Source organism: Ascaphus truei, chromosome 19, assembly GCF_040206685.1.
Source record: "Ascaphus truei isolate aAscTru1 chromosome 19, aAscTru1.hap1, whole genome shotgun sequence".
Lineage (NCBI taxonomy): Eukaryota > Metazoa > Chordata > Amphibia > Anura > Ascaphidae > Ascaphus > Ascaphus truei.
In genome coordinates, this window is record NC_134501.1 from 12,339,425 (window position 1) to 12,359,540 (window position 20,116).

At 43.7% G+C, this 20,116-nt stretch overlaps 1 protein-coding gene across 1 annotated transcript in view; it reads right to left on the reverse strand.

Moving 5' to 3' along the window:
- Nucleotides 1-20,116, reverse strand: part of GLG1 (golgi glycoprotein 1) — a 65,722-nt gene that overhangs the window by 27,433 nt on the left and 18,173 nt on the right. The window contains exon 2 of the mRNA XM_075576607.1: nucleotides 2,549-2,581. Coding sequence (XP_075432722.1) covers nucleotides 2,549-2,581 — 33 coding nt within the window. The remainder of the gene's footprint in view (nucleotides 1-2,548; nucleotides 2,582-20,116) is intronic.

Here is a 20,116-nt window from a genome sequence, read left to right on the forward strand (position 1 = left end):
ATTACGACTAATCATGGGTCTTAAAAACCAAAAAAAAAAACAGTCTTCTTCCTGGGTAGGAAGTAGGGGTTCTCTGGAGCTGAATCGCATTAATTTCAGCTCTGGGGACCCCATGCTCCCCGAGATACTTCCATTTAAAAGGTGATGCTGGTATCTCAATACTGTTTAAAGGTCAGACGGAAGAGACATTTTGTGTCCAGCTGGAGCTGCTACCGGCAGTCCCTTCAGATGTAAGCATCTCGGGAAGCAGGAGGTCCCCAGAGCCGAAATCAACACTGTTCATCACTGGAGACCCCCTGCTTCAACCCTAGTAAAGAGAAACACAAAAAGAAAGCAAAAGGTATAGCCACTTGAAAGGGCTACATATTGAGCTCACGTTGAAAATTGGTCATATTGGAGGTACTGCACCTTTAAAGCTCCAAGGAGTGTAGGGAAAAGCAGTGTACAAGGTCAGGGATTGCTGCATTGAAACAGGGCTAAAGGTGCAACCGCAGATGTGCTATTGGCTTTTAAGTCAAGAGCAGTGTTGGCACAAGATCTAACAGCTATAGGACACAGATGGAGTAAAGCATTAACCAGATGACTTGCTGAAATGTATTACAGTGTAGTTTAGTGCTCAATGGTTCAACACAAAATATTGCAGCGGCTGTAACAAACTTCAAACTGCTGCATGGACCAAGCGAGAAATCGGGAGCAGAGGGAATCTTAAAGCATTTCAACATAAGACCATTGGGTAACCAAACAGAAAAAGCGCTCATACAAAACAGCTTTTTACCATTACAATTATAGGCCAATTGCCCTACTGGTAGTGGTGGGGTGGAAGACATTTTAAACAAAAGTTTCCACTGAAAGGAAGGAGTCAAACAGGTGGGATTCCACCTTTTTGGGGAGCGCTTTTGAAAATGCAGTTTTATAGTGAAACATTCTCAGCATAGAATTACATTCCTACAATGAAGGCCGCACTGGTAATTTAACATTATAAAGTGCAATAAGATACTTGGAGGTTTAATTATGTGGAATAATTACACTTCAACGGAGCAATTCTTTCCTCATACTGACATAACCCGACAGCTGCTGCCAACACGCTAGAATAGTTTCAGATAAGTTAAAGATTAAAGTCCACATTGTTAGCATTAGAACAAGTTTACTTGAAGCTTCCTTATTTCTGGGCAGAAACATACAGTAGGAGTTACATCTGAACAGATTCATATTTAGGAAATAAGCTATGCAGAGGTTGGCATATATTTACAGTGGACAACAATTTAAGCAAAAAGTGTCAGATCTGGTTCTGCCCACGCGAGTCTCTTCAGTTGCTGGACAGTAACGATTGGTCAAATATATAGGCCACAATTTACTAAATCAAAGTCAGCCTTAGGCCTCGGCCATGTTACCTGCTTGCGTGCTGAAGCGTGCAGACGCTCGCTCATGCTTGCCACTGAGCCCCTACAGCCGCAATGAGAACGGCTTTAGTAGGGGCTCGCCTACGCTTCCTCAAGCGCGCGGAAGCGTAGGTCTTAGGTCATTTTAAAAATCAAGCACTTGCCGGAGCGCAGGGCCGGTCACGTGAGCGGTTCGCCCAATGAGGACGAACCAGCTCCGTGACGCCACTGGCCCGCCCCCTGACGGCGTGCAGGGCAAGCAACTGCAAGGCCAGGGAAAGCACCCGCATCAGCACACAAGCAGGAAACATGGCCGAGGCCTTAGCATATCTTAGCCATATGGGTGGCCAACTCCAGTCCCCAAGGACCACCACCGGGTCATTTTAGGATATAGTTTCTTCAGCACCCAGTGGCTCAGTCATTCTGACAGCCACTTGTGCTGAAGCAAGGATATCCTTAAAACCTAACCTGTTGGTGGCCCTTGAGAACTGGAGTTGGCCACCCCCCCACCCCCCCGTCTTAGGACCTATGCACATTAACCCTTACAGTGCACGTAAGCTGTTCTGTGAACGTCACATGTCAGCACTCCAGGGGCCAATGTGTCTGGGGGAACGTCATGTCACGTTTGCTAGTTTTCTAGGGGAGATAGGTTCTGCTCATCCAGCGACAACTAGCAAACAGACTGCTGCCCAAATAGCCTGTTACAAGGCCAGAAGTTGTGGTACTCGGGTGTATCAGAGCTTCTAGCACAGAAAATATTACCAGGCCTTAAGGCAGGGATTGGCAACTCCAGTCCTCAAGGGCCACCAACAGGCAAGGTTACAAGTATATCCCTGCTTCAGCACAGGTGGCTCAATGTCTGAGCCACCTGTGCCGAAACAAGGAGATCCTTAAACCCTGACCTGTTGGTGGCACTCAAGGACTGGAGTTGCCCATCCCTGCCTTAAGGTGTACAAAGACTTGGTACCATACAGAAAGTCGGAGCCTGTATTTCATCCGAGGCCTTGTTAAAAAGTTAGGCCTGGGAATTTAAATCCTAAAAAAAAAACGGGTGTATTTCAGTATTTGTGCTATAAACAGGCCATACTTGAAAACTAGTTAATTCCATGTATTTCCTGGTAAAATATTTGATAAATAACTGTACTGCGCATACAACCTACGGTACTTACATGGTTACAGTCTGAGGAGATCTCGTTATCAGCCTGCAAAGGAGAGAAAACAACATTAGTCCCAACATTGGTAGAATTAATTTAACAGGAATGCTGCCAAAGTACTGGAGGATAATGACATTTCCGTAATACCTTACTTTCAATGTTTGTTTATACGATAGAGCCCCGTGCTACTGAAAAGTACCACCACATACTAATAGCATAGCGTCTGTATATTGTGGTAGACATACAGATGTAGCAAAGTTCACTGTACCCCACTCATAACACAGAATTTTGTATTACAATGCAGAATATCACATTTTCAATATGGTTCCATGGCAGCAACGCAGATTATCACAGAATAACGCATCAATGAGTGCAATAACCTACATTTGTACCTATAATCAAAACTGGTTTTTAATGCTCTGGTGAAAGTATTGCGTTTATTTCAGGTCTGAAAACCAGCGATTCTTACATGTTACACTGGAGCTATCATCCATGCTCAATATAAACGTGTCCCATGAACAAAAATGTATTTTCTCAGATCTGCTCTTTTTCCCTGCTCAGTATCAGGTACCTTTAGTCTAAGAACAAGAGCTCGGCTGATCCCACATCAGGGCTGGCAGATCAGCAAATCCTCACATCAAAAGCAGGGATTGAAAGCTCAGCTAACAGAACATCATAGGAATCTTAAACCTAGAGCAACCCCCACGCACAGCAGGATATCAGCTGAAATCACTGAGAAATGGAAACTTCAACACCACTGCCACATAGAACCACACAGCCCCACCTAAAGGTGCCATCATAGGGCCAAAATAAATTGCAATTACATGTTAAACGCAGCATTTCGCTGCAGGCACACACCAAGAAGCAGCACTCCCACCACAATGGCTTGTGTGTCGCTACACACCGCACATGGGTGTGACTTCAGAAAGCAGAGCTGGGGGGGGGGGGGGGGGGGGAAGAATTCGTGAATGGCTGCATGTGTAATCTGTTCGTGGCACGGAACAAAGTGCACTGCAGCACGCGGTGACTGGTCCATTCTACCCTGGTCATGGAGGTGGGAAAACAGCTTCATAAAGGAGTTTGTTTTTGTTTGACAAGATGGAAGCCAGAGGGGGTCCCCCACAACCAAAACCCCCACCTTTTCAGATTCAGGGACCCTCAGTTCCCAAGTTACTCAACGGTAAAGTTATTGGGTTTAAATCTCCTTCCAAGGGAAACAAAATGGGGGACAGATCCCAGGCCAAATCAGAAGCGGCAACATCTGTGATGGCCACCAATTTTGCACAGCAATTTATATCCCCTTTAAAAGCCAGTAATACATATATCACCAATAAATATCTCCAGAACCAGGGGGGTCCACGGAGATGAGCGTTTCAGCTCTGGAGAACCCCCCACCCCAAACCATAAAAAAAGAAGGGTGTTCGAGTGAATTGCTTCTATAAGACATGAGTATTAACGAGGCTTGTCTAAGTTAATATATTGATCCATAAAAACAAAAATAGGACACGTTTTATACCAGGCAGCAGAAATTCGTTCTTGGATACCTAAAGGAACAACTAATGGTTAAAAAAAAAACTTTTTTATTTTAACTCTCAGGTTACCTCTGCTGGCTATATCATTATAATGCTAAGTGGTTAGGCATCAAACCCTTTCTGGACAGACATACTTCATGATATCTTGCCAGAATGTCTCAAAAAGTAGGTCGACCCCAAAGCGACCTGCAATACACAAAGTTTTAACCTGCCCATGGGGCATAATCAAAACCACAGCAAGACCACATCATAGCAGGACAATCCTACTAGAGAGCCAGAAGGCTTAACGTGACATATTATCCAACAGATAAAATAACCAAGTACCCAGCTGCTGTGCTGGGACCTCGTAGTACAAGGCAGACGAGGTAGGAAGAGTTTGCAGACAGATTCCCCTCATGCAGCCGCCCACACGCTGCAGCACGTTTTCTACTGAAGCATGAAAAGGCAGTGGATATGTTGAGAGGCAGCTGGTGCCAACAGATCTTTACACAGAGGCGGAACGCCAGTGTGAAGCGCACGCCGCCGATTTTAGTTGCACTACACAAGAAAAAGCAGCACAATCTTTCTTTCAGGAGCCGAGCCCGAGGCTCTTGGCCAGGTTTGCCAAGTACTGGGACACAGAGAACCAAGGTGGTGGGTATTCAAAGCTGCATACAGCTTATAGTAACTCATCTTAACGAGGTTTAGTCCCACGCAGTCAGCCAAAACAAAACTCAATCGTGTCAAGAATTATCTTAAACTAATCCAAGCCCACAATGATACCGAAAACTGCAGAGCTGCAAAGCGATCCGGTGACGTCATCGTAGTGACGTCATCGTAGTGACGTCGCCGTGCTACAAGTGAACATGCCAAACCATTGGCCGCCAGGCATCTGTGACGAACGCGCGCACGTCGTTTAGCGTGCTTTGTGAGCGGGGCCAAAGAGATTTGTAGCGCTACTGCAGGGTGACATGGCCAGATTGGTTGGTTGATGCATTGTGATTGGCCGTGCAAATCACGTGATGCGGCCGTCGTGTGTGAATAACAAAATCTCAAATTGCTCGAGAAACGCTTTGCAGTACGGCGCGGCGCTTACGTTGCGCTTGGTATGTGCACTGGTATTGGTTTGTTTTATTTTATTTTTCAGGCATGCTCTGTCACACCGTGCGATTTTTGGTATAATCACAGCCTAACTGTGCTAAAAGTAAATATTTTACTGTTCTCGTCTCTTTGGAAATTATAAAATGCCTAAGGGGCCATCGCCATCTTATTTCCTACAGAATATATCACTGGGCTGAACAGGTGTTTGCATGGGCAAAGCCCCCTGCTCATCAGCCCTGTTATAGGAATAAGGTGGGCTAGACCAGGGGTGCACAAACTATTTAGTCTGCACCCCCCTGCCTGCTCTCCCCCACTACTCCTCTTACCCAGCGTCTCCTGACATCACGTCATGTGACCCCGCTGCATCATTTGATGCCTCGTGTCGCCTGGAGTCGCCGGAGACCACGTAAGTGACCTAGAGACCTTGTGCGCGCACTCCCCTGGCATTTAATTAAAATGCTTTGAGGAAGAGTGCGGGGCCTCTAAGTACCATCCCCTATTTCCACCCCCACCCCCCCTAGAAAATGTTGCACTGGGCTAGAGGTTGAGTCAACATTCAATTTACTACTAACAAGTTGAAATTAATTATTAATTTCCAAAGAAAATAAAAAAATTGTTCAAGAACTTCAATGTATGCTTTAAAGCAGCATTCCAAGCTGCCATTTCCTTCCCCCCATTTAATATGTGCATCAATACAAATCTGTACAATAAGTAATTAGCTAAGTTGCCAATCGATCAGCGAACACTCAGCTTGGGGGTTCACTAAATGTTTGTCAGTGCAACAGAAGAGGACCCAAAATGCAAAGTTCTGTGGGGAAGATCATGTGACCAGGCAGTCACTAGATCAGTGTTTTTCAACCATGGTTTCTAGGTGCCCTTGGTTTCCCCGGGAATCCCTGAAGGGTTCCCTGCAATTTTTTGGTCATTAGAAAATTGTACCAAATACAGAAGAATTTACAATGCATCTGATCTCAGAGGCGCTATTAGAGAGAGTTGGGGTTCCTTACAATGCATCTGATCTCAGACATACTATTAGAGATGGTTGGGGATTCCTCAGGTCACTTGGGGTTCCTTAACCCCCAAAAAAGTTAGAAACCTCTGCACTAGATACAATTGGTGCACTGCTAGAGAGGGCAGGGCTCAGAAATGGGAGTGCCAGAGCACGTTTCAGAAGAGGATGTGACTTTGTAAATGGTTGCTATAGAAACAAAAAAGGCTTGTTACATTATAATAAATTAAAAATGTCAGAGTTGTTTAAAAAAAACAATTAAAAAAAAAAAACGATTTAAAAAAAAAAAACCATGTAGGATATTGCTTGGTGTGCAGCCTTAAGTCCCTCTAATTACATTTGTTGAAGGAAACTACATTAAATTGCGCTCAATCTTTTTTGCAAACTGGGATTACAGTGTTAGGAATATTAAAAGAACAATTGAGCATTACACCCACATGTTTATATAGTGGGCAATGTATATGAGAGACAGATTAAATGATCACTAAAGTAGAACACACCTAGACTGTGTAGATAGAACAATGTTTGCATTGTATTTTACATGCATAAGAACAACAAACGGCATTAATTAAAATCAGAGCAAATACATTTTTGGAGAATAGCTTTTCAATATGAAGAGTCACACTCTGGGTCCTAAGGCTGCGGCCAGGTTGAGGAGACGCGCACTCACGAAGCATGACGTCACCGTCTGCCCGAGCAGGAGCGATTGGGTGTCCTGCTCACTGCGTGCTCACGGGGGGAGGGGGCAAGCATGGGGGGGGGGGGGGGTGCCGCAGACAGGAAGGGGGCATGATGTCAGAGCCTCAGCTCCATCTGATTGGTGTTTGGGGCTGCTGTTCTGTAATTGCCTCTTACCTCGTCATGTGACGCGACATCACGCAGAAAAAAATTGTGTCTCCTCAAGCACGTAGGACGCGTCCATCAGATAAAACGTATTTAAACTCGCCGAGCAAGCGCGCGCATCTAGACCCTGGCCACGGCCTAAAGGATTGTACAGATACTATAAAAGGTATTCTAAGCTACCCAATATCAAACTTTCCCCGCATAGCCATGAGTTAATAGAAGATTTAATAGAACTAAACTAATCTACATGCCAACCACTTTTCTTCTCAGATTGTTTAGGAAGCTTTGTATAGAAGGGGGGCAAAAGCAATTTTGTTTCATTACCAACACACCGCGTCAGAGCTATGTCTAGGCAGGAGCCCAAATCTGAACACTAAAAATAGCACTGCCAACTGCTTGAGGAAACAGAAAACGGTGACTTGCAGGTCTTCCGCTCACACACTACTGTATTTCAAAGGATCCGGGAAACAGTGGGAAGCCAGGCAGAATTACAGCCAGAAATCCGAGCAGAGGAAAGAGCTTGGTGTGCTCTCACGTTTTAAAGCTGCAGTTCAGGCAATATCCTGCATGTGTGTTTTTTTTAATAAATCAGTTCTGTAGCAAGAAAAAAATACTTTTAGCATTTTCTGTTTAAAAAAACAACTTTGAAAGACCAATTTTCTTGTATTCTATTTTAACAAGCATGCTTGTTCCTATAGCAACGATTTACATTCCCCATATTTAAAGATGTCGCCAAACTTTGCCAATCAAGAGACAGAGAACGAATTGACCGGCAGCTATGCAGTTTTTTTAGGTAATTAGAGATTGCCCACATGAAACTATTGAAGTAAAAAAAAAAAAAAAAAAACACGCGGGAGCCTGAACTGCAGCTTTAAAAGGTTTAGTGTCGCTCAGGACCAAAGTGAAGCAATCACTCCACACACTCCAACAATAGATTTACATTTTATTTTATCCCCAGATAAATAGTTACAGATACTCTAAGTCCTGCCCCTAAAGAGAGGGGAGTGGACAAAGAGAAAAAAGCCCCCTAACACTCGCCAACCGCATACAAAATGTGTGATATAGTGTAACTACAGAAGTCAGGTATAATAAGTATAGAGAAAGTCCCTGACACGCAAATATATAGTTTATAACTTAAAACACTTAAATAGGTCCTTAAAAATCAATAGAAAATAAAAGGGACACTTACACAAGGTCAAAAACCTCATTATAGTACAGTGTACATTAGTAAATGGAGGTTTGAAAGGATCAACCCCAACCCTTCTGAGTATAGAGGCATGAATTATACGGCTACAGAATGATAAAAGCAAGTAGCTCCTGCAATGTTCAGCGAAATGTGTTAACAATACCGGTGCGGCAGAAATGAATGCTGCAGATGTGGAAGGGAAGGGGAAAGTAGAGCCGCTAATAGCTTGCCCACATTGACTGTGGGAATTGGATGAATCAAGACATGCGTGCCACTGTGCATAATAATAAAGGACACTGTGCAGGTTCATGAAAAGCACCTAAAGTACCTAAAGCTAATTTAGCTAGCGATGATACAGTAATGACCCCTATTAGCTAGTGCCACGGGAGACTGACAGGCGGGAAGGTGATTATAGCCATTACACCCTAAAGTAGAATTAAACTGTTTGGAGTAGTGTATGATATCTATATCCTAAAATATCTGGTGTAATAATGTGCCCGATTTTAATCCCTAAAGCCACCTATAACGGGTGGTACAATTGATAGTGAATTACATTAATAAATGTGTGGCTCTACAAGACGGATCCTCGTGTTGGAAGATAAACTACATTACCACTACTTTAGTTAATGGTACAACCACCAGCACGGACATAAGTGCTTAGGCAAGCATAATAACACTGCAGAGCAGTAACCCGCTGATGCCAGGGGTGGAGGCATGGGGCTCACCCTCTTCAATCTGCCACTACTGAACACTTCCTATCCCTCCCTTTTAGGCTCAACTGTCCAGCTTTTCTCCTCTCCCCCTCAATGAAATACAACTCTGCCCTAGCCTCTCTTGATCTACGTGCTCTGCTTTTGCTCTGTCGTTCTCACCCTTCTAACACCGGAAACTGGCTAACCTACCACACACGCATGCTCCGTTCCTGCACTCGCTCCTCTGAACGAATCTGGAGGAAATCTCATACTCTCCCAGACTTCCTTCACTACAAATGTATCCTCTCCCAGGCTAAACAAACCGGCTTTTCTTCACTAATCAACACCCACAAATCTAACCCACGCCGCCTCTGTGCCTTTGACTCTACGTCTGTAATCTGTTTTTCTTCCTCCATTTCACGTAAGGACTATATCAAGACATACGTGGATTCTGTTCGGCAAAGACATCCCCTCTTTATCCTCCACCTCTTCCTAAACCTCTGTGTTGGTTTATGTGTAATTTATTATTTATTAAAAAAACATTGGTAAAAATAACAAATGTATTAGATTTGTGCAGACAGACAGGCGCGAAAAGATTATTTTCCTCATCTTCGCCGCTGCCTGTCGGCTCCCCTCTCCCTGCCGTGCGCGGCCCTTGTATAGAAAGGCTGACTGACGCCAGCCAACTAAAATTCCGCGCATGCGCCCGGCACTATAAAACGTGCCTAACAGAGGTGGATGTGTCGCACCTGCTCTCTTCTGCCCTCTAGATCCCATTCCCTCCCTTCAAACCTATCGCTGATACTCTAAACCCTACACTCACATTTTCAAATACTCCCTCTACTCGGGTACCTTTCCCACCTGCTTAACGCATGCAACAGTTATACCCAGGGTTCAACAATTACGCTCTCCCGCAGCGAGTTGATATTAGCCGCTGGCGAGTAGGGCGGGTGGCGATTGCAGAAGAGGAAGACAGCAGCCGGCAGGAGAAGAGCACTGAGGATCATGTGAGCGTAAAAGGACGGCACAGGAGAATGGCCGGGGAAGCGCACACCTCAGCGGTCCGACCCGAAAGTCTTTACCGACTTTCGGTGTCTGCCGCTGCTACAGCACCTCGCCGGCCGTTCTCCTGTGCCACTCACATTGTCCTCTTCTCCTGCTGTATCTACCCGCTGTCTTCCTCTGCTGCACCGATGCCAGGTGAGAGGAACAGAAGGGAGATGAGAAAAAGAGAAGATGGGTGAGAAAGAGGAGGGAGGCAGCGCACGCTCAGGCGCGTTTGCTATTGCACAGTGCTCTGTTGTGAGAACAAACGAGGTCATGAGGATGGAGAGGCTGATAGCCCTCCTGCGCCATAAAATTAGATCATTTTTTAAGATTTCGGAGTCTTGGATAAATGTTTAAATGTCTGAAGTTCTAGGTTAGTGTTTTGGATTTTGAAATTTAGAATACATATGGAAATTAATTCTAAATAAATCCATCTGGAAAAGCCAACTAGAGGATGTTTAAAAGTGGTCCTCTAAAGTCCTATTTTTCTGTAAAAGTGTAGAGATTAATCAATGATGTTGTCTGGTAGTTGAAGTATTTAAATATGTTGTTTTATCCATCTTCAAAAATAAGCCAGTACATTGTTATAGATGTGTATAGATAATGTTTGCCCCTTCCCCCTTTTTACTTTCTGTACCCGCCCCCCCCACCCTATTGAAAATGTAACAAAAAACTTTTTGTACCAAAGAACCTTAAAAACAAAAAAACATGCAGAGCTTCTATTGATTTGGGGAAGGCACTGAGGTGACATGCGGTTGACTTCGCTTTTCAAGGACTATCTGAAGGAAGCACCATCGTCCAGTAGGGTGCTGTGGGAACGGGCCTAATGAAGGGTTTGCGCAAAAAGCCCGGCCCCTGTGTTGCCTGCCTGGCTCTCTCCCTTGCGTTGCCTGGCTCTCTCCCTTGCGTTGCCTGGCTCTCTCCCTTGCGTTGCCTGGCTCTCTCCCTTGCGTTGCCTGGCTCTCTCCCTTGCGTTGCCTGGCTCTCTCCCTTGCGTTGCCTGGCTCTATCCCTAGTGTTGCCAAGCTCCCCAGCTTCAGCTAGTATTTAGCCGCTGGTTTTCTTATTTCCTGTGCAGACTTTTTTTGTTGCTATTTTTGAGTTCATATCTTCTGCGTTTTTTTCCCTCCAGTTTGTGGATTTGTGTGCTGTCTGTTCTTATGTATGTAATTTATTTCAGACAATATGTTGAGCCATTGGTTTAGCTTGCATGTTTATTTTATGTTCATTTTGTAAGACTATTTTTTCAGATTAAATTGTCATTATTAGTACTTTTCTTTGTAATTTTACTTTGAGTGCTGAGGACCCCCCATTGATATGTTATAATTGAAGTCTTGTTCAAGGAAGATGACAGAATAAAAATACAACTTGCGATGCATTTGCATGTTTCAGACAGGTCTGCAACCCTGTCTTTCCTCATTATCGCTTAGCAAACAGTGCTTCCACTGCAGTGAGGGATTCTGGGTATTTTATAGCCATCACTCTACAAATATACAGAAGCATGTTTATTTTCAACAGGAGAAACCAATTAAATGAAGGGCATTCTTGTAGCTTGCGTGCAATTATCCTCTTTACGGTAAGAGTTTCCATGTGATTTTATAACTTAATTCCCCCTGCAAATCATCTTTTTCTCTCCACACTGGCCTGGGGGCTTAGTCTCACCCCCTTCCACAGGAGGACTTCTACATTACTGTTGGCAGTATTATCATTAGCAAACGAGACATTTCATCATGCAGGTGTTAAGAGCTGTCCACCTGTACTAACCATGCCATCTCCCTCCTAGCAGTTTAACCAATTTCACAGGTGAACTTGACCCGATGGACGTTGCAAGGTCACTATGTAAACTGTGGGCTTTCAAGACATGATAAACTGGCAAAAAAAAATAAGCTAAAAATGAAGAGATACAAGGTGCTTATAAAATCACTGGAATATTGACTCTCCCTAGTAATCTGGAGCGCTACACAGTGACAGTAACAGAAGTGCCAGATGTGCCAAATAGTGCAGGATGAAGCGATAATTACTTGTTCGAAGTCAAGATCATGTAATTATCCTACGATTAAGAGCAAACCCCCGCCACAGAATTTCTGACAGCAGCCTCCCCGACTTCCGTGCTAGAACAAAAATATATTAAACGACCAACTCCAATTTTCTTAGCTTTACTGTGCTTTTGTTTGCAAGTTCAGCAAGGGGAATAAAAACGACCCTTGAACAGGTCGCCACCACTGATTCAGTAGCAACCTCTTAAGGTGCAGAGTAGTGGACAGCCTTGGAACAACGTTGGCACTTTAATGTTTGATTCGTAACAGGTTTGAAAAGATTTAAAAACAAAAATATATACTTATAAATCAAAGCCAATGCATAATATAATAAATCAGATTCATCAGTCTTTGGATATAGGGTTAACCCTTAGTGTGGACATATTCTGGTGGTCTACTAGCCCGCCAGTGACGTGAGTGGAAGTGTCAGTGTGGTGAACAGGGCCGCAGACACATTTCCCAGGGCCCAGGACTAGAGTTAAGCCTGCCGTCCCCCTTCCCCCCCCCGGGTGTTGCGAGCCCCCCACCATTTCACACTTCACGAGCCCTGTCTGTTTCACCCCCGCTTCCCCTGTAGCTCTCTCCCCTCTGTCGCACTCCCTCTTCCTCACTCCCCCCCAGAAGGAATGGGCCTGGGGGGGGGGGGGGGGGAAAGAGGGGAAGTGAATATGGGCCAGGATGGGGAGTGGGCAATTTAAAATCCTCCTAAGACCTGCGCTTCCGCAAGCGCGCGGAAGCGCAGGTGAGCCCCTACGAAAGCCGCTCTAATTGCGGCTGTAGGGGCTCAGTGCTGAGCGGGAGCGCGCGTCCGCAAGCAAGCGCCAAACATGCAAGCTTCCGCAAGCAAGCGCCAAACATGTCCGGGGCCTAAGGCTCCTGGTGTGATGGCTCTCAAGGTTCAAGGAAGGACACTAGTGCACTTTAAGGGTTAATGCTCTAATGTAGGGCAAAGTTCTGCAAACAAACAGGATGCATAAGTGCTTTATGGGGTATGTTGCAGTGTCACGTCCAAGAGCAGTAAACCTGTTGCGTCCAGACCACCAAGTAAAAGATTTGCGCCTGTTTCCTGGACCCCCACAACGAAAGGGGAAACAGAAGATCTCACCCAGACCAACACTACCCGTAATGTGTACAAATGCAGGGCTGGCTTCAGACACGTTTGTGCTGGAAGTCATTGCCATTTTGCAATCCTAATATTTCTACTTCTGCAAATACCAGCCAACAATTTGTCACAGTGAATGGGGGAGAGGGTTAAGTGAGTGTAAGCCAGTGAAGTGCTTGTTTTTTGTAACCTTCAATGCAAGCACCCGTTCCTTCTCATATCCATTGACAATTAGGGGAAGTGCAGACAGGGGGCATTTAGCCTGTGCAAACTTGTTGAACATTGTGGGAGCAGCCCAAGGAAATCAAACACCGTCCAAGGCGCAGGTCATCATGTTCACAAACTAACTGTATAGGATTTAAACATACGTAAAAGTGACAGATTTTGGAAGATTAAATAACCCTCACATGGAACCCTTTAAACATGCCACAAGTACAAAAATCAGGGACAGTCACCATGAATGGTAAGTGCTTTGATTTTACTGTAACTGAATATTTTTTTTAGTGGAACTTCTTTAAAAGTAAATGGACTCATTTGTAATAAAAACAAAGCGAAAAACGATTACATTTTTATTTAAACACGTTATTTTAAGAATACCTCACCACTCCCTTTAAATGAACTTAAGCTTAACAAAGAAATAAAATGATAACGTGGGTCACTAAAGATTGCTGACCTTACTCCATGTCCACGAAGGTAGGATTACCCCATTGAATCTGGAGATTAACTAGTTGGAAATGGCATCTAATAGATAAGATCATATGGGGGGGGTCTGACGTTTAACACTAAACTATGAAGATGTAGCCATTCATTCAAGGAGAGCCAAATGGTCACTGACTGCCAACCTCTATTTCTCTAGCTTTTTCCCTGTTCAATGTTGCTGGGCAGAATACTAGCGCATCACACCTAAACCAGTCCAACAAGTCTTTGATGTTGATTGATAGGCGAATCCCCAGGGAAGTAGGCACCTCCACTATCTATATAAGGACAGGACCCCTCCTGCCCACACACACAACCTGATAAAACCAGTTATCAGCCATTTCCACTAGTGGCCCAGGGCACGTAACCTTTACATCAGACCTTTCTAAACAATGAGCTTTTGTCACCCAAAGAGGAATTTATACCCCTATTCCTCCTTATGCAAATATTCCACAGGGCTGCAAAACAAATGGAAAGGCTTGAACACCACCTACTTGTAACTTTTGAAAAGCAGTCTCAAGTGACCTTAAAAATGAGCAATTCTATACACAAGATGTCAAGTTGCAATGTGGTGGATTTTATGTTTGACCATTCGTCTCAGTTAGAGAACATCCCACCTAAGACCATAGAGAACCAATTCCACCGACATGTTGAAGGAGTTTCATGTGCTTAACGGGTGTTCTGACAAGTATTTTTTTATTTATTGCGATCCCTAGGAAGGGATTTAATTTCCTCCGACTACTCGGTTTTATGAGGTCACAGTGCGTTCAGCAAGTGCTTGTACAGCCAGAGCCCCTCTCCCCACAGCTTTATTGGTTCTTTGATAAGGATACAAGAACATGCTATTATTATTAAGGACTGTGTGAGTTCAGGGTAATGAAAACACTTGCTTGACAAAAAACACTTGCTTCCACATTCAGAGGCACAGTAAAAAATCAACTGTCTGATTATATTGGATTACACCTTTAAAAGGGCAGTTTTTATTGGAGCCCACGTCAGTGGGTTAAATGCAGATGGTTGACAATTTTTATGCAAATCAAACGAGTACCTTTAAATCATTTGTATACACATTGAAGGTTTCCATTGAAACCAATTGCATTGGTATATCTATAGAATATTCATCGGATCCGTTATGTGATAACACGGAAGTGCTGCAAAAGCAGGAAGACTGTTAAACAAGAGTTCTTTGCCCGTCATGTTTTGTTTGGCAAGTGCTGGCTGCATAATTTGTTTAAAAAAAAATAATTAAATACAAATAAAAAAAAGGGGGGGGGTAGAGGGAGATTAAGGGTAGCACACAATGACTATCAGATAACATTTTAACAAAGCAGACAAGGAGACAATAGAAACTAATTTTTGCACAAAAGGTATATATATATATATATATATATATATATATATATATATATATATATATATATATATATATATATATATATATATATATATATATATATATGTATATATATATATATATATATATATATTTTTTTTTAACTTTAGGGGAAATTGACTGGAAGGAAGACAATTGCATTGAAGGGTTGTTTAAACATTTTTTTTACCTGCTATTAGCAAGAGCCCCCTTAGGATTGAGGCATCTGATCGATATACAGTATATCTTATTCAGGAAAATGTGACTTAAAAATTATTTTCCTACATACTGCATAATCCATAAGGGCATTTAATTATAGTGTTGCTGATACATTCAGTCAGAGGTAGGTTTTGGCTAACCTGGTTTCTGTTTTACTAAACCGTTCCTTGGAGGTGTATGGTTCCTCCCTTCAGGATAAAACTCCTTACTAAATCTCCAACTCTTTAACTAGCATAAAGGACCTAGCACCTCATTGTCAGTCTACTCATCACCCTCCACTGAAGAGTAGGTGAGTATTTATGGCTTACAGAAGGAAGAGATGTGAAAGTATTAATATTTCCCACTAGGGTATTTGTTCACTCACCATTTGCCTTTATAATAAGGGAGCTTCGTTACTGGCTTTGGCCAGCTTTTAACTGCACCAATACACAAACAAGCATATGCTTCATTTATTTAACCCCTTCAGGGCACTTTCACATACGTCAAAGTTTAGTTCATAGGACAATAAAAAATGACTTATATTTAGTGTAGGTACCGGCTAAGCTGAGGTTACCGTGACGAGGTTGGCAAGCTTGTATCATGTTTTGATCAAAAGATGCAACCAAATGAGTCCTGTGTTACACAGCCTTCGGTTCTAAAATGCAAACAGGTCACAAGTACATTTTAGCCCAATTGGTAGGAGCGCAGGAATTGTTCTTTGTTTTCCATAAATGTAATGTATGACTTGATAAGAGTGACCTGGATGTTCTGTAAAACTATTTACTCTGACTTAATGCCAAGTGACCAAGAAGTTGGCAGAATGGACCAGGATCCTGTAACGTCACACAGGATCCTTCTGGTCACAAGTGGGAAGAACAGGTAGTAGGCTAGTAATAATTAATAGGTACAATATGTTGTTTTTAATGGAAATCATAAAAACAAGCGGAATATTAGAAACCGACCATTACTAGACAAAGTGTTACTATGAAAGAGCAAAATAAATAAAACACCTGGTGTACGTAAAGCCGCGATCTGGGCTGCCCTTTTTTCTAGATACACACACGCTGAAGAATGCGGGGCCTCCAACTGCCGTGCACCCCCAAAAAAATTCCCGCGACCCCCAGCTCTAGAGACCTGCAGTGTCACTCCTTAGTTCCTAGATAGATGTGGCATCTATTTCAGCTTACTTTTCCATGCAGTTCAGAATCAAGTGTGAAATCTCTCCATCTGCTATTCCTAGCTCAAAGGGAACAAATGCATTCAAATCCTAAAATACAGGACAACCATTAGACAAAAATAACCCTACGAGAAGTCGGGTATCGAGCGCCCGCCCCTCTCCTCCCCCCCCCCCCGTTATTTTACCAGTTACTGGACATGTGTTGACTATGTTACTAGGACCCTTGAGAAAGTAGATGCAGGCCAATTTTTCTCTCTCTTCAGCAGGCTTCTAAGAATTGGAGTCTGTTTTGAAACACTGATAACAAGTCTCTAATGATTAAAAAGGATGAGTGGCTAACACTTCCAGCTGTTAAAGGTGCTAAAGTACAGTTCTTGGATCAGTCACACTGGGCAATTGCAGAGGGCACTGATCAGGAGGGGGAAGGGGAAGCCGCACCTACCCAAGTGGATTAGTGCAATCGCCGACCTTGTATTACCCAGTGATGCCACTTTGTAATATTAATGCTATGGAATAGCACACCAGTTAGGCAGACCTCTACAGCTGAGGCTGACATTAGCAGTTCCTGAACAAAACTCCCACACCCCACCCCCTCTCAAGCAGTTAGTAGGTGATGCTAATAAAGGCTGAGGCCCCTTTAGCCATAGCCTAGATCAGGGGTTCTTAACTCCAGTCCTCAAGCCCACCCCAACAGTTCAGGTTTTCAGGATATCCCTGCTTCAGCACAGGTTGCTCAATCTGTTTCAGCACATGTTGGCTCAGAGGCACAGAGCCAGCTGTGCTGAAGCTGGGCTATTCTGAAAACCTGACCTGTTGGGGAGGGGGGAGGGGGCACGAGGACTGTAAACAGCACCCCTGGCCTAGATCTACCATAGATTACTTTGTTGCTGGCCACTCAAGTTCTGGGCAAATATTCAGTGTTCAAATAGCAAGATCTGGCAGCATATACCAGTCTGCCTCATTGATATTTATACCTGGAGTGTCCACTTCCTAGAAGCTAATCTAAAGTCTATTTTACCAAACTGTTTTGTTACGCACTTCCTCAGAAGGCTCAAAGAACAAATGTTTTTAAGGGACGGGCTTCTACCTAAAAGTAACAGAGAACCGTGGGAATAGGTTCTTCAGATTTCAATCTCTGAGCTGCTTGATGGGTGTAATGTATGTCTTTTTTCACCCACATCTACTATGTAAAAATGCTTGCATTACATGTAAAGCAACGTGTTGCTGGTCAAACTTGAAGTGAAGGGGTTTGCAACCAGCAACATAGCAAATCTTTGGATGCTTCAGACTCATTTAAAGAACAATTATCCCGTTTTATTTTTTTCTTTTGTTTTTTTAACTTTGAAGCAGGGGGTGTTCGGAGCGGAACTGCGTTGGTTTCAGCTGCTGGGATCCCATGCTTCCAGAGATACTTACCTTGGAAGGTGATGCAAGTAGAAGCCCCACATGGGCAAACAATATGGCCGTTTATAGGTCCAGTGTTCCACGGGCCAATAGGGAGCCATGATGTCATCCGATGCAGCTTCCTATTGGCCTGTGTGACGTGGGAACGTCAGAGGGGATACCGGCAGCAACCTTATATGCAAGTATCTGGGGAGCAGGTGGTCATCGGAGTTGACATTAACGTGGTCAAACTCCGAAGACCCCCTGCTTCAACGGCATAGGTGCTTCAACGACATAGGTGCTTTAAAGGGTTCCTAAAGAAAACTACCATGTGTTCTAAGGTGCTATTGATTAAACTGTTTGTACATTTCATTTCGATGGTTGAAAAACTATCGATGGTCTTAACAGCCATGTTAACCATTTACTTTTAACTGCAACTGTAAAACTTATTACATTAGACATTTAAATAAAATAATTACTAACTGTTCAAACCCCTGCATTACCTGCAGCAGTTTAGTTACCGTAATTATGTAAAATTGCACACTAGTCCAGTAGTGCATGGATATGTGCTACGTGAAGGTGAAAGAAAACGGCGCTAACTCTATTAGTGTACACTAATAATATACAGTGAATATTTTGACCAAATCAATTAATTGTTAAACAGTGATATTGTGTTCAAATAACGTGATAATATTATTAAAAGGTTCAAACCCCCTGCTCAAACCCAACTGGTGGGGACTGGTTTCGCTAGTCCCACAAATCGTCACTCTCCAGTTGTAATCCAGGGGGAGCATGAAGGGAAAAGAACATAAAACAGGAAAAAACAATCTAAGTGCAGACAATAAAATTCAAGTGATATAAATTCTGCGTTCTTTCTTGGCTCATATGTGATGTCTACTTACAAGATGTAAGTCAAAATCAAGCGGTTTTGACACTCAATGGTCTCTGCTGTGCAGGTATTCCCACCAGGTGATAGGGTCTCCAGCTCTCAGCTCCGCAGCAAAGTGTATGTAAAAGAAATACAGACCATAGTGCAGACCAGTATGATGTAAAAAAACTAGACTTTATGGGGTTTTAAAAATGAACACTTACAATAAAAACAAGTATTTCAGGCATGTACCACAATCATTGTGATCAAAGAGAGAAGATTAATTGGTTTACACTTCAGGCTCACCCGCCTCCTCCGGTGTGACTTGGTGTGGACCACCACTCTCAGGGACTTTGTACCTCCAGCGGTGGGCGCATTGATCCAGGTCTCTCTCCCCTCGTGGGTTCCCTCTTCTGTGGGTCGATCACCTTCCCATAGCAGCTGCCCGCAGGTACTGTGGAGTTCTTCACTGGGATACAGCCTCTCTGATGGATGTTTCAGCTTCACTTTTACAACGATGCGTCACTTCCGCTCCGTCCCGATACGTCACTTCCGGTCGCGGTTCTGTGAGTATCTGTCAGTAAGTTTCTCCTCTCTTCTCTCTCCTCTCTGGGCGGCTACCACTCTACGCGTTTCGCCAAAAAAGGGTGTGTGGCTTCCTCAGGAGTGTCACTCTTGTAAAAGTGAAGCTGAAACATCCATCAGAGAGGCTGTATCCCAGTGAAGAACTCCACAGTACCTGCGGGCAGCTGCTATGGGAAGGTGATCGACCCACAGAAGAGGGAACCCACGAGGGGAGAGAGACCTGGATCAATGCGCCCACCGCTGGAGGTACAAAGTCCCTGAGAGTGGTGGTCCACACCAAGTCACACCGGAGGAGGCGGGTGAGCCTGAAGTGTAAACCAATTAATCTTCTCTCTTTGATCACAATGATTGTGGTACATGCCTGAAATACTTGTTTTTATTGTAAGTGTTCATTTTTAAAACCCCATAAAGTCTAGTTTTTTTACATCATACTGGTCTGCACTATGGTCTGTATTTCTTTTACATACACTTTGCTGCGGAGCTGAGAGCTGGAGACCCTATCACCTGGTGGGAATACCTGCACAGCAGAGACCATTGAGTGTCAAAACCGCTTGATTTTGACTTACATCTTGTAAGTAGACATCACATATGAGCCAAGAAAGAACGCAGAATTTATATCACTTGAATTTTATTGTCTGCACTTAGATTGTTTTTTCCTGTTTTATGTTCTTTTCCCTTCATGCTCCCCCTGGATTACAACTGGACAGTAGTGCATGGAGACATGAGGTTTTGAAAGTTCTGTACACTCAGGGGTAAAAGTGGGATATGGAGTATCAC